Consider the following 14,054-nt stretch of genomic DNA (forward strand, 5'->3'; position numbering starts at 1 on the left):
TTTCAGGAATATGAAGCAAACAAATAACAAAACAACACCGTCAATTTCTGAATTGGATTAGCATTTATGACTTTAAAATAAGGAGGAATGTTTTTATTTGTAGCGCGGGGATAGGTCGCACTGGGACATACCTAGCTATAGACGCCCTTTATAAGACAGGTAAAACAGAGAGGAAAATCAACATAGCAGAATACGTCAAGAGAATGCGAGAAAACAGGATGAATATGGTCCAAACTTACGTACGTAATGTGAAAGTATTTGAATTATATGTGCTTTATTATGTTAACATTATAAAACTAGAAATGTTTCTACGTACCAAACGCAAATATATATGCATGCCTTTTTGACCTTCTATCATGTGTCCCATAAGGTTTTTCATACCCATTTTCGTCCATTATTTATACACTGAATTGAGGACGGATTTTTTCCGTTATTTCCTGATCATCACAACGAGCGCACGGCGGGTGTGACCGGTTGGCAGGGGATGCTCACTCCTCCATGGCACTTGATACCACATCTGATGTTTTGGTGGTCCGAGTTTGTTCTGCTCCTATTTTGTAATTTTTTTTATAGGTTTTTGATATTGAATACTGTTCGTTATCTCCATATCCATCTTGAAAACTCTTTGTTATCTCAATGTGTTTCATGATTTGAAAATCCTTGGAAAAGTATAATTTGCTTAGTATATGTTGTCCAATACAGTCTGCTTTACTCAAATCAAGTAAACTTCAATTTCTTGAAATGTCAAAAGATGAGTACATGTGGAATGTTATTTTTAATTGTGCCATGATTTTTAATTTATTCCCAAAACATTTTTTGCAGGAACAATATATAACCATATTTCTGGCTCTCAATTACATGTTTAAGGCGTGTCCCTCTGTCCTGAAGAAATCAGACTTTATCAGGAAAGCGGAATCAATGAAGAGTGATAAACCAGCCAATCAGACTGATCTCAGGAGGGAGTTTCAGGTAATTTGACCTATCAAAATGAACTTGAAATGATACTTTCAGGAAATTCAAATATGATAAAATTAAGGAATGACTGTTTTGGAATTAATTCTGCTAACTGTCAACATCCTATAATAAATACAGTATACGAGGGCTGTTCGAAAATTATTGAGACAGTTTGTATATTTTGCTTTCTAATGAACGTCTTTCGGTGAAAATTTGCATACAGGTTTGACACACTCTAAGAATTAATAAAAGCAAGACATATTTTACAAATATTAGATATTTTCTCTACAATGGTATATAAATGGGTCAATAGTAGGGGTACCCGGAGCAGTCATGAAATCAGATATTAGAAATATGAAACACCAACGTTTTAACTCTTCGTGTACCCATAATAAGAGCGGAAATAATTCGTTTTATGTGTATCATTTTTAGGCTTTATTTCACATTCATCTTTTGGAACTTTGATAAATCTTCAATCAGAAATACGGAGATCATAAAACAATTAAGCGCGGTAGAAAATCTGCTAATGTGTGTTCTTAACGACAAAATGGATTTTGACGTCATGGTCGGAGCAGCCAGCATACCTAAAATTTTGTGTAACACAATGTAGAACTCTTTCTAGACTGAATGACCTGTTAAAACAATAACAATTAAATAAATAATGTGTTATGTATTGTTATTTTATTGGTATTTTTTTCTTTTACAATTAATTCAACCTTAGTAAAATTAAAAGCTCTGGACAACCATGAGTTATTACGTACGGTATTAATATCGTTGATCCGCGTTGCATAAATCGGCACTGCATGATTCTAAGTCATCCTTTCCCCAATATGAAAATTTTACACAGGGGTAGCAACAGCATACATTTTTAAAGAATACTGAAAGAAAAGAGATTGTTTGATTTTTGTAATGTTATAGATATTAATAACAAAGAAGGAAGAGTATTAAACGCTTCCCGATCGTTTCACATGCGAAACTGTCTCCGGCTGACGTGACGTTAAATGACGTAGCGATGCTGCTCCGGGTCGATGGACATATGCAAGTTTATCATTTCACCAAAATTTATCTAATTATCCCAGGAATTAGAAATTTTTCATAAGTGTTTTATTAGTTCTTTATAAAATGTTGATGAATTTTCTTGAAATTATCTCCGTCCTTTATTGAGTAAATGTAATTGTCTCAATAATTTCCGAACAGCCCTCGTACATGATATGAAAGTTTGATTATGAAAGTTCATATTTACAATAACCTGTTAAGATACAATTTCGACCAATGTCAAGCCCTCAGGTATTTTCCCATATGCGTGTGTTTCTTAAAGAAATGCTAAAGAATCTGATGGTACATGATTTGTATGTAGAACTTTAAAGTAATACAAAATTCCATTTTTTATAGGTACTTTGAAATTTTTAAGCTGTATCAAATTTAACAAAAATTAAAACATAAACCACACGTTTCTTTAATTGTAGTCTCTGCTGAAAGTCAGGCCCACCTATACAGAAGAAGATTATAAACTTGCCATTCAGGCAGGACAAGGAAAAGGATCGTCTATTCTTCCACGTATGTCACTTATTATACCCACTCTGCAAAGGTTTTCCACTTGACGCTTAGCATATTATTGAGATTATAGCACACTCTTTGTTTACGCGTGTCATATGGTGGGATTAACTTGTGTTCTTATCCAATGTTGACTTTTTTATTTTACAGTTGATAAGTACAGTTTGTTCCTGTCTTCAAATGTACCGAAGCGTGGAGGTTTTATAAACGCAGTTACACTTTCCGTACGTATGTTTTGCAAGAGATTTTAAATTTATTTGATTTCAAATAAATCATTTCTGATTAATTATATTGGAAAGTATCGAATTGGTCATCTAGTGTAAGTTGTAAAAGGTACACTTCACATGGAAAATTGTTATTGATAAACATATTAACGGTTTATTTTGTTTCCAAATATATATCATTGTGAACAATCTTTACAATCTCTTATCTGCCTGTCAAAGACGATATTTCTTCTTCCCTTTTAGTCATATGTGAACAATAAAGCCTTCATTGTGACGCACTATCCTCCGCCAGGGGACGCTGTAGATTTCCTGCGCCTGCTCACTGACCACGAATCAGATGTAGTTGTTTGTATGGATCCTTTACTTCAAGTAGAATCGGTACAGTCCTTTTCTAGGAAATCCGTATTTTAAAAAAATATTCGCATTGATATGAAATCGTATATTCTTAGATTTGTGACAATTGAGAGACGAACGTGTCTTTTTGTCATTGATTTTTATATACCTTTACAATATTTTTTTGTAGTTGAAAAGAATAGAATTCATTAATTCTTAAAAAAAAATCAAAAATCATATTTTACTGTGTTTCTAGAGCAATAAGTGGATGCCAGGTACGGACGAATCTAAAATTGTGGCCCCATTTACCGTTCACTGTCAAAGGAAGAGTGCAGATATCGATGGTGTAAACTGTTCTACTATTCAAATCTTTCAAGAAGAAGTGAGTCTAATATATTAATAATTAAATTGAATTCAAATGAAACACATTAATTTCAAAGCAAAACAAAAAATCTCCTTGTCTTTTGGATCGGAATGTTATTTTATACTCTAGATTTCTTTTAAACTTTATTATCTTGATAATAATAAGTATAATTGAAAATTATTGAAACAGCATTTATTGACTACATGTATCCGTTAGCTAATTACATGTAATGAAGTATTCATTACCAAAACTATGCCATTTAAGCAGAATGTTTTTAATACAGCAAAGTGATGAAGCATACACGGTTTCTGTTTCCGAACCTATGTTCAGTTTGCTGTCAACGAATCATGGGGCATCACTTCTAGTAAAGCTTGTGACCATCGTAATGGACAATGAAACCCAGGGACCTATAACTGTCGTCAGCAGGTGATATTTTTCAATGCTTTAGTCTGTTGGAAGGAAATATTGTTTACATACGTCATTTACAACTGCAACACTTTTTCTGAGATCAAAGTTCCTGTTTTTGGTTTATGAATCTGGTAATCTATTATGCGCGAATTCCTGTTTTTATTAAAGTAATAAGCATTGGATTTGTATGAAAACTAATATGATCTTTATCATTACAGTGATGGTGCAGTCCTGTGTGGTGTATTCTGTGCTGTTTACAATGTAATACAACAGTTGTCTGTAGACGGGGAGATGGACATATTCTCTGCTGTACGACAGCTACAGATCAGACGTCCTGAGTTATGTTCCTCTTTTGTAAGTCTTATATTTTTTTTTCTTTTTTATGGCCAATAAACCTTAATAATCTTTTTAAAGGTTCATCGATACTCTGATGAGGGAGATAATTCTAAATGATATAAATGTCTATTATGTCTTCAAAGTATAGTTGTAAAAATGAAAATTCTTTTTGTCCCATTTTCCCGAAAAATATGCTATATTTGTATGTATTTTTTTTTTAATAGAAATTATACATTTACGTATACTTCTATTTGGGAAAGTAATTTATTAGCATTAAAGCAACATTTTATATGCATATGCAGAAAGTGTTTGAAAATTTAAGTGTCTGGTTAGCATAAATAAATATAAAGATAGAGTTTCTTTTATGTGTTACAGGAGGAATACAGAATGATACATACAGCTGTGTTGGAGTACATCCGGTTACAACAGGACCAAACACAAGAAAATATCTACTCTAATGAATGAAAATGACCTTAAAGAGACATTCGATAGCAAAATGTTGATTAATAAGAACAAACTGTGCCCTTTTGCATGGGTGTAAAAATACTGGATACTTTTCTTCTTATTAATAACTTTATTTACGTTGATCAAGATTTAAGAGGTTGTTTAGAGAATTAAACAAGAAATATATTTTATACATTTTAAGAGAGAATCATACTGTATTTAATTAAGTAAATTATTCTCACCTGTAATAAAGCATAATAAATCTAAAGAATTTTATTGAAGTTTATGTCTTGGGGTCCAAAAACAATTTATATCGGAGGTATTTATATTTCAGGACTGCAATAAATTAAGCTCACTTGAAATTTTTATAATGAAACTAGAGCTCATTTACTCAAATTATGTGAAAAGGAATGAAACAGACTTCTTCGAATTCATATAATATGTTATATGGAGATAACGAACAGTATTCAAGATCAAAATTCCACAAAACAACACAAAAAAGGAGCAGAGCAAACACGGACCTCCAAAACATCAAATGTCGGATCAGGTGCCATGGAGGAGTGAGCATCCCCTACCGACCGGACACACCCGCCGTGTTCTCCTTGTCATGATCGGGAAATAACGGAAAATCCGTCGTCATTTCAGTGTATTAATAATGAAGCAGAATTAGTTCTTTTATTTGAATAGAAGAACACACTTGCTTCTGCCTTCAACTCGACATTAAGGTATATAGACGAGGTATTGTTAATTAACAATAGTTATTTCCATTTTTATGTCATCAGGATCTAGCCAAGTGAGTTTTAGATAAAAGATACCACAGAGTCTGACACATCTGTTTCATATATGGATTCTTTACTAGAAAAATTGTTATTTAACAACAAAGCGTTATGATAATAGTGATGATTTCACCTTTCAAACACCTACTCCCCTTACTTATGCAGCAATATATCTTTGTCATCTGCATACGGAGTTTATGTCTCTAAGTTGATTCGAAAGTGTAGAGCATTTTATCAAACGAGGTAAGTTATTGACAAAACAAGTTGAGGAAGCAAGAATATCAGCAGTCTTGTTTATAGTCATCGTTATTAAATTTCTATGGTCGAAACAATGACACTGTTGGCACATACAAATGCAGTTTATCATTGAGTCATATGCTGACTGACATTTTGCATACTGATTGTTAGGCCATTATTTTCAGAGTTTATTAATAAAGTGTCGTCGGATTTTCCCGTTTTTTTCCGAACATGACTCAGAGCATACGGCGGGTGTGACCGGTCGGTAGGGAATGCTCACTCCTGCATTGCACCTGACCCCACCTCTATTTGCTGTGAAAATCCGTGTTTGCATCCTTCTATCTCGTAATGTCTAATGGACTTTCGAGCTAAAATACATTTTTTTAGGTCCATATATTACATTGAAAAGTGGGCATCCCCTGCTTTTACCAATTACAACTGCTGGGTCAACCTAGTCATTATTGAGTAAAACGTAAATTCTGTTGATTTAATGATACTTTTATCAAAATACAGTTGCTTTATACATGTAACTTGGCTAATACATGTAATTAATCAACAAGGAAGTTGTAAACGCTCGTACACTGTTAAAGCACTTAGTTTTATCGGAAAAACAATAAAAGTTTAACATCCTATTTTACATAAGGACACTAGCGAAAAAAAAGATTTTATAATGTAAGTAATTTATCCGAATTTGAGTTTTTAGTTATTATTTAATTGGATGAATCTACTTTTATTCACATATGGGGTAAAAATTAAATTGTTTTGTTGATATTAATAACTATTCTCCGTGTTTAATAAATGGCGCATCGTTAATCTATACCGTCATAATTATGTGCAGTTATTTAACATCAATGTCACATATAAATTATGTTTCAAGTGGAATTGGTAATAACTGAAATCTATCAATGATTGAAAAGTATTGACACTAATTCCCATTTCGATTGTTCTTGAAACTGCCAAAGATGAAGCAAATTTCTTGAAATTTTCCAAAGACGACAAAATTGATATTGGATTTATAAAAGTATAATATACATTTTTTTTTCTATTTGATACTTTATACTTTATTTTGAAGTAATTCTCAGTGAGTGTTGTAATATTCTCTAATGAAACACTGGTTTTTCAATCGTACCCTGTATAGAACTGTGCTCTGAGCAAATTCAATCACAATAACTTTTTTATATCTACCTCAAAGGAAGTTTTTGGGGAAGGGGGTGTACATTGGAATCACCATTCCGTCTGTCTGTAGATGAGCTTTTGTCGGGACCGTCTAGAGTTTAAGTCTGAAAAGGAATCATGAAAACTAAGAAATATAAATCACTAAGTACCGGTATTATATTTTGAGTTGTAAAGATTTTTTTTTCAAGAAATATAAAAAAACACTAAGTACCGGTATTACATTTTGATTTGAATAGAATGCTTTTTTCAACAAGCAATTTGCAGTGTCGTGTCTACCAAAATGACAGTTAGCTGCAATTTATTTTGCAATGTAATTAAAACGATGTAATTTATAAGTATTGATTTTTTTGTTATCACATTGCACTTTATATTCATTCATAAAAAAAAAAATAATGAGCAATTATATTTTCACTGTACAAGCCTTTTAGAAAATTGAAACTCCTCTTAGTTCCATAAAATATTCGTGATTTGGCACTTTCTGTGAAAAAAAAAAACACAGCGCGGGGGTAGTGTGGAGTGTGGGTGTATTTGTCCCCTTTGGGCAGTTCTAGTTTTGCTTACAGAAATTAAGATGAACTTAAATATGATAAATAAATATTAACGAGAAATTTCAGTTTAGTGGGCCCAGTAATTATTTTTTTGAAAAAAAGCTTTGTCAACAATTTTACCGGACACCCCTCCTAAATGATGGATTAAATTTTTTTCAAAATTTATGTTCAATAGAAAAGAGTGGCAGATAGACATGGTTATCGGCGTTGTCCTGGTATTTCTGCTTGTCAGTTGTACTGAATGTTATGGTAAGGATTTAAAATTTAAATAAGGTACTATTTTTTCATAGATAACTGCGACAACCCCCGCCCTCCAACATTCAATCCGGGTTAATTACTTCCTCCTTAATTACATTCCTCTTATATTGATAGCCTTTGTGTTTCAAAGGCATTTAAAAAAACGACAAATCGCGAAGATTTGACTTGCACAAAAATAGTCATCTTTCATGTATCAGGTATGCAACTCCATAAATTCTATAAGTAAGGCAACTTTGTACCCGGGGTTCCTTTTTTTCTTTGCCTAATCAGGACATTTTACTCACTTTATTTCAACCTGAAATATCGTTTCACAATGTTTCTTTATAACATGTGTTTGGATCAGATAAGGGTTCATGTTGACATAACAATAATTCCAATATATTGCATACAATCTTTTAAAAAATATGTCAATTCGATTTTGTAATATCGATATATTGGCAAATGCTTAGATTAAGGAATTTTGTCAAAATATAAAAATGTGACTTATAAAAGTTCAAAGTGTTATTTTCAAAAGGCATAATCAATGAATTCAACAAGAATTTTTTCTGTTTGCCTTAACATGCAAATAAGTAAATATATTTAAGAAAAGCCATTTTTATTACATTGTAAAATACCAATACACATAAATACAGATTTTAAAAATATCATAATATATTACGAAATCTCAGGCCAATACCCAGCCCTAATATCTTCCTTGCAGAAATGATGTCGAGTTGTAAGATTTTATTGCGCGTCAAAGTGTTATTTTCAAAAGGATAATCAACTCCTCTTATGGATTTATCCTTTGTTTTAAGGAAGAAATCAATATAAAATAAATAAACTATATTTTTGTTTTAACAGAAGAAGTCTTTATCTTATTATATTTACATCCACTGAACATAATTTCCTTTATTTCTTATGAAAACCTATTGCGTTAATCACTGCATGAACTACATTAGGCATGTCGCCTGTTCAGATTTCTTGATCAGTGGCTGTTCCATCAATGAAACGTATAAAGACGTTCGCATCATTAATACAATAATTAATCTTTTAAATCCTACTATTATGATTATTTAAACGTATATAGATATAAATAATAAAATGTCTTTCTTTGTTTGTTATTACTGGAATTAACGGTCGCAGCTATTACAGAAAAAATTTACATAACCCGCTTACGCGGGTCATGTATTTTTCTGCAACAGCTGCGACCGTTAATTTCATTAATAACAAAGAAAGCATTTTATTGTTTAAATATTCTCTTTATAAAATATATCTCTTTTAATAATCATTCAGAATATATGATCAACAATTTTCTGAAAACACTGATATGTCTGATGAGTAAATATGTCTTAATAACACTTGTGACATACTGTATATTATATACGTTCAAAAAGGAAACCACTACTTTAAAACTAGTAGTTATGGTTGCTTATAGACTAAATGTTATACTTAAGAGAATGCTTTTACGACAGAAAATTTAGCTCTTAATAAACCAGCATGGCAACAGAATCCCTGGCCAAATAGACCAGTAATATGGGCAGCGGCCAAAGCGGTAGATGGACAGTACTCTGACCGAAGAGCCTTAGGAGGGCAGTGCACAATATCAGACAACAAGAAACAAACAGCGGAATGGAGAGTTGATTTAGAGAGTGTGGTCAGCATCAGCCACATCAACATCTTCTACAGGACAGAGAACTATCCCAGTGAGTAAAACTAAATTCATTTATTTATTTAGGGGGGTAGTTCTCCAGCATAATGATTCATGTCAAACTTTCTGAGCAATATCCTTGACCCTGAGAAACACAACCCCTTATCCCTTTCAAGATTGGTTAATGTCCCGGTGCCTATGTGATTTCTTTCCTGAATTACAACTCTTTATTGTATTTCTAGGTCCCGGCCTTTACTACGGTAACTTTGCTGGATTTTTTGTGTACGTTTCTAATACAACAAGAAGGCAGGATGGCCATCTTTGTTTCCATGAGTTACAACAAGTGAACGGTACACCGACAGAGAACCAGACAATAAACTGTCCTGTACATGGACGTTATGTTATATATTACAACGAGAGGAATCCGAATGTAGCATATCCAAGTTTCTATTCTACATTTGCATACAATGACTTATGTGAATTGGAAGTTTATGGTATGGTACTTCTTGAATATTTTTTCTCTCAAAAATTACTAATATTATCAACTGTTTATTCAATAGTTTTAAAACAGACATAACTAGTATTTGACTACTTTTTTCAAAAGCATAAAAAAATCTATCGATAAATAAAGTTGTCCTAATGTTATGAATAAGGGTGTTCTAACAATGGGATGTATGGAGAGGATTGTAACCAAACATGTCCCGACAAATGTCAAGAGCAGAGGTGTAACATCACCACCGGCCATTGTCTGGCCTGTATACCGGGCTATCAAGGTGCTCGCTGCAGTCAAGGTACGTTTTGTTGTATATTTTTTGTTTTTGAGGTCTGTGTTTTCTCTGCTCCAATTTTTTATTTAATGTTCTTTCAAGCTTGAATAGTTTTCCTTTCATTATCTTTATATATTTCATTTCAAGAGAAATGTTATGCTTTCCTTTGAGATAACGGACGTTTTCCATACATTAATCTGAAGTCATACCACATGTGACTAAATTGCGCTTTAGACTAATTTATATTTTTACATTAGTATTAAACAAACTTATTAGATTTGTTTGACTACTTAACAAATTTTAAAATATTCTTTGGACTGATATCTTAAAATTAATACTTGTGTTCTGCAAATGTATACAGTTTGTACTCAATATTTAATTGTTCTTTTTCTGTTTATATTTTTAGCCTGTGATCAGTATAGCTATGGACTTGGATGCGCTTTATTATGCGGTAACTGCAGTGATGGAGACCCCTGTCATCACGTGAACGGGGAATGTATAAGTGGATGTAGCGAAGGGGTGACAGGGGAGAAATGTCAGACTGGTATGACTCTATCTCAATTTAAAAAAAAGTATAATGCACACAAATACACAATGTATTACTTCATTGAATAACTCCAAAGTACATGAAAATGAAATGATCAAATGATTAAAGTTCTTGAAAGAGCTTGATTTTTGCATCCGGCAAAGGTTCCAAAAATATACCTTTTAAAAAGATTTTCAAAAAAATTCTTCCTTTGTTTATCAATGTTTCGCTATATCATGCGAAATGCTCCACCATGAAAAAGCATACTTTTCAAATAAATGTCTAGATACCAAAAACTTTAATCCCAAATTAATAAATAAATCAGTCAGAAGATAAACTACTAGCCGGGGATTTCACTTCATGAACTATTTTAGATTATAAATCTGATAATATGTTAACAATTTTATAAGCTTATAATTTTAACTCTTTATTCTGCGTAGAATGTTCTACGGGGTTTTATGGGAAGAATTGCAGTCAGAGATGCAGCGAGAACTGCTTTGTTACAAATAGATGTGACCGGTTTACCGGGGAGTGTATGGAGAAATGTATAGCGGGTTGGGAGACACCCAGATGTACACAGAGTAAGTAAGGGGGCATTGAAGAGATTATACTTTGATTCATATATATTCCTGGTTTAAAGACCAAGAGAACCAACTAAGTCTAAATTTCAAATTGATATAACTCTCAAAAAGGGTTTCATAATAAAATAAAATTTTCATCGTATATGTTTTACATGGTGTGTCATGCATAATTACAAACTTTCAAGCTAAAACTTTAAATGAAGATTGAGATATTGAAAATCAAAATTTTGACTTTAGTATGTTCTCAATTTGTGGTCTTGGGGCCTGACGTGAATTACGTAAAAGATAACTTTTTTGCCAAAGACATGTCTCATATGTTCTCTCTGATATCAAGAATATTGCATGAAAAGTATGTGCTAGATGCTCAGTATAGTCTAGTACATTCTCATCTCATTCGAACATTTAAATTGTTTGCATGGTCAAAAATGTATATTTCCTAATATTTGATTATTTTCTTTACTTATCTTAAAAACTAAGAAAATTTCGAAAAAGTTGAAATACTCTCTGCCAACAGTATAATAAATTTAAGTTGCCCTTTTAAAACTAAGGATAGCAAATTTGGGTCCGTAGATGGGTGGAAAAAGAACAGAAAACTTTCTTGCCCTTTTGGGCTCTTGGATCGGTATGATTAAAGATTATTGGATCGGTAGGTTGGTCGCAAAGTTTTCCCCGAGAAATTTCGACATATTTGTTGACGGGTTAAGAAGAAAAAAAAATATAGTGTAAAAATATACTGTCCTAAAGTGTGAAAAAAATTTTGAGTAGGCTATTTCCAGGCAGTAGTTCGGAAGAGAACAAGCAAACCTTTTTTTTCAAATATGGATATACTGTCATCAAAGAACTTTCTTTTTCATTTAGTACCTAATTTATCTTTATCAAATTCTCCGATATAATAATATAATGCCTGTTGATTATCTTTAAGAATGTGAGGATGGTACGTATGGTGATGACTGCCGTCAGATCTGTGGTCACTGTTTTAACGAATCACATTGCAATCACGTGAACGGAACATGTGGAGAAGGCTGCTCTCCTGGATTTCATGGGGCGACATGCATGAAAGGTATCTTTTTTAGTTTAAGTAAGAATTTACGGGAAGAAAAAAAGCAATATAAAAAAAATAGAAAGGAATACACAGAGATTTTTTTCGAGAAAGCAAATTTCACCTTTTTTTGTAAAAATAAACACGTACATTTGATTAAAATATATATGCAACATTAAAATAACCTTATTCCAATATCCAGAAAAGAAATAAATACAACTGAATATTTTGATTGCAAAAAAGTAGAAATTCAAAATAAATAACGGTACCGAAAATTACACCCAAAAAACTATATTTTTCTTGGTATCAAGATTTCATCATAATTATTTCAATCTTTTTCTTTTCCAGAATGCTTTGCCGGATACTTTGGTATAAACTGCCAGGAAAACTGTAAGGCTTATTGTGGCGGAAACAAAACATGTAACGTCATCACCGGTGTTTGTGACGAAGGCTGTATTGAGGGGTTAACAGGATATCTTTGCAGTGAAGGTCTTACATATTTTGCATCACATATTGTGTTTGAGGAAAACATTTTTTTCAAATGTTTGTCCTGATAACTTTGCATATCATGATTTTAGCTACCTTTTAGTTCTGCAAATTTTATTTTCAGGATTTTAAAAATGCACTTTAATTCAATATGTATTAAATAATCCATGGAAACTTCAAATTACAGGAGTTCTTCTTAGCAGAACTGTGTCCAACAACTGTGAACCCAACACCACTAGTATCATTATTAACATTGTCATCTCTTTATTCCTTGTTCTGACTGGAAGTATTCTTAACTTTATCATATGGAAGAGGAAACACGGTGAGTACATGTGTTTATTTTTTTGGAATTAACGCTTTTTGGCAATAAAGACTATGACTCGTTGGTAAAAATTATCAGTAAACTCAATTCAGTATCTTCAGTAATACTTACACATGTTATCTTAAATAGAGTTTGAAAGTGCTTAATTGTGCCACATGTACTACTTTCATTTGTAATTAAGTAGATATTTCAGAATCTCAGTTTGAGCTTAACAAATTGTATTGTATACAATGAAAACATAAAGCTTCATTTAAATACATCTACGGAAACCAAATAGGAAAATCCTCATTTATATTTTCGATCTATTACATAGATTTTTAAATTAAAAACTAGATAAAATGCTATTGTTTTTCTTTAGCTGGAACTGAAAAGGTAAGATTTATATCATGTATTAAATAAACATTGAATATTTTATATATTATTTGGTTTTGCTTATTTATTTATTTTTTTTTTAAACTTATTTATTAAGACAGATTAGTTTAATTTTTCTTTCTAGCTTAAGGCTTCAAAGATTAAGATGAAGAACGCGGATGCTACTGGAAGTACAGGTCTGAAAAATTCTCTAAAATCATAATCTCTAAATGTCATTTATACATTAAATTTTCAAGCAAATGAATTTATTTATCTTAAATGGATATTATGTTTAATAACTTTACTTTATTAATTAATTATTTTTTTGTTTTTTTAAACTATAGAGTTACAATGTATGCATTCTTTTACTTTAGCAAAAGGATAACTAACAACAACAGATGTTTTAAAATTTAATTGCCTTCATTTTTTCTAGGAAAATCCGCAACTGGTGAAGGGTAGGTATTTTTAAATATTTTCCAATTTTGATATACTTTTTATAAATTGCAACCGGCATCTCGTTATCAATATTCTTAAAACTTGCTTAATATTTATATGCTTCGTTTCATACTAGGGACGGATCCAATTATACGGACCTAGGAGTTCTTGATAAACCAAACACATACGAAGAACTTTCTCATTATACCGAGGCTGTTGATAAATTTTAAGAAAAAGTTCAGAAGTAGAGATGTGAGAAGTTTACTACATGTAACCAAACAGCATTATTAGTAGACTGACTCTTATGT

At 31.9% G+C, this 14,054-nt stretch overlaps 2 protein-coding genes across 6 annotated transcripts; both read left to right on the forward strand.

Moving 5' to 3' along the window:
* Nucleotides 1–103: 103 nt before the first annotated feature.
* On the forward strand, nucleotides 104–4,891 carry LOC134267011 (receptor-type tyrosine-protein phosphatase kappa-like; the record flags this gene model as incomplete). The annotated part of the gene is made up of 9 exons (XM_062749239.1): nucleotides 104–239; nucleotides 823–969; nucleotides 2,421–2,511; nucleotides 2,659–2,732; nucleotides 2,976–3,110; nucleotides 3,322–3,447; nucleotides 3,713–3,855; nucleotides 4,056–4,191; nucleotides 4,549–4,891. Coding segments are annotated over 9 exons (1,078 nt in total), but the record flags the coding sequence as incomplete, so codon positions are not given.
* Nucleotides 4,892–5,550: 659 nt separating this feature from the next.
* On the forward strand, nucleotides 5,551–13,227 carry LOC134267012 (multiple epidermal growth factor-like domains protein 10). 5 transcript variants are annotated; one of them, XM_062749241.1, is made up of 10 exons: nucleotides 5,551–5,636; nucleotides 7,530–7,603; nucleotides 9,064–9,294; nucleotides 9,482–9,733; nucleotides 9,893–10,030; nucleotides 10,413–10,550; nucleotides 10,973–11,113; nucleotides 12,036–12,173; nucleotides 12,501–12,641; nucleotides 12,826–13,152. In XM_062749241.1, the coding sequence occupies exons 2-10, from the start codon at nucleotides 7,549–7,551 to the stop codon at nucleotides 12,990–12,992; spliced, it is 1,401 nt and encodes a 466-aa protein (XP_062605225.1). In that variant the 5' UTR covers nucleotides 5,551–5,636; nucleotides 7,530–7,548; the 3' UTR covers nucleotides 12,993–13,152. The 5 variants fall into 5 exon arrangements, with proteins under 5 accessions (XP_062605225.1, XP_062605228.1, XP_062605229.1 ...); XM_062749240.1 differs by lacking the exon at nucleotides 5,551–5,636 and adding an exon at nucleotides 6,206–6,302 and having other exon boundaries at nucleotides 12,826–13,091; XM_062749244.1 differs by lacking the exons at nucleotides 5,551–5,636; nucleotides 9,893–10,030 and adding an exon at nucleotides 6,201–6,302 and having other exon boundaries at nucleotides 12,826–13,227.
* The last annotated feature ends 827 nt before the right edge of the window (nucleotides 13,228–14,054 follow it).

This window comes from Saccostrea cucullata, unplaced genomic scaffold, assembly GCF_032062105.1.
Source record: "Saccostrea cucullata isolate Sc308-1 unplaced genomic scaffold, CSIRO_AGI_Scuc_v1 ctg10110, whole genome shotgun sequence".
In the NCBI taxonomy this organism is placed as follows: domain Eukaryota; kingdom Metazoa; phylum Mollusca; class Bivalvia; order Ostreida; family Ostreidae; genus Saccostrea; species Saccostrea cuccullata.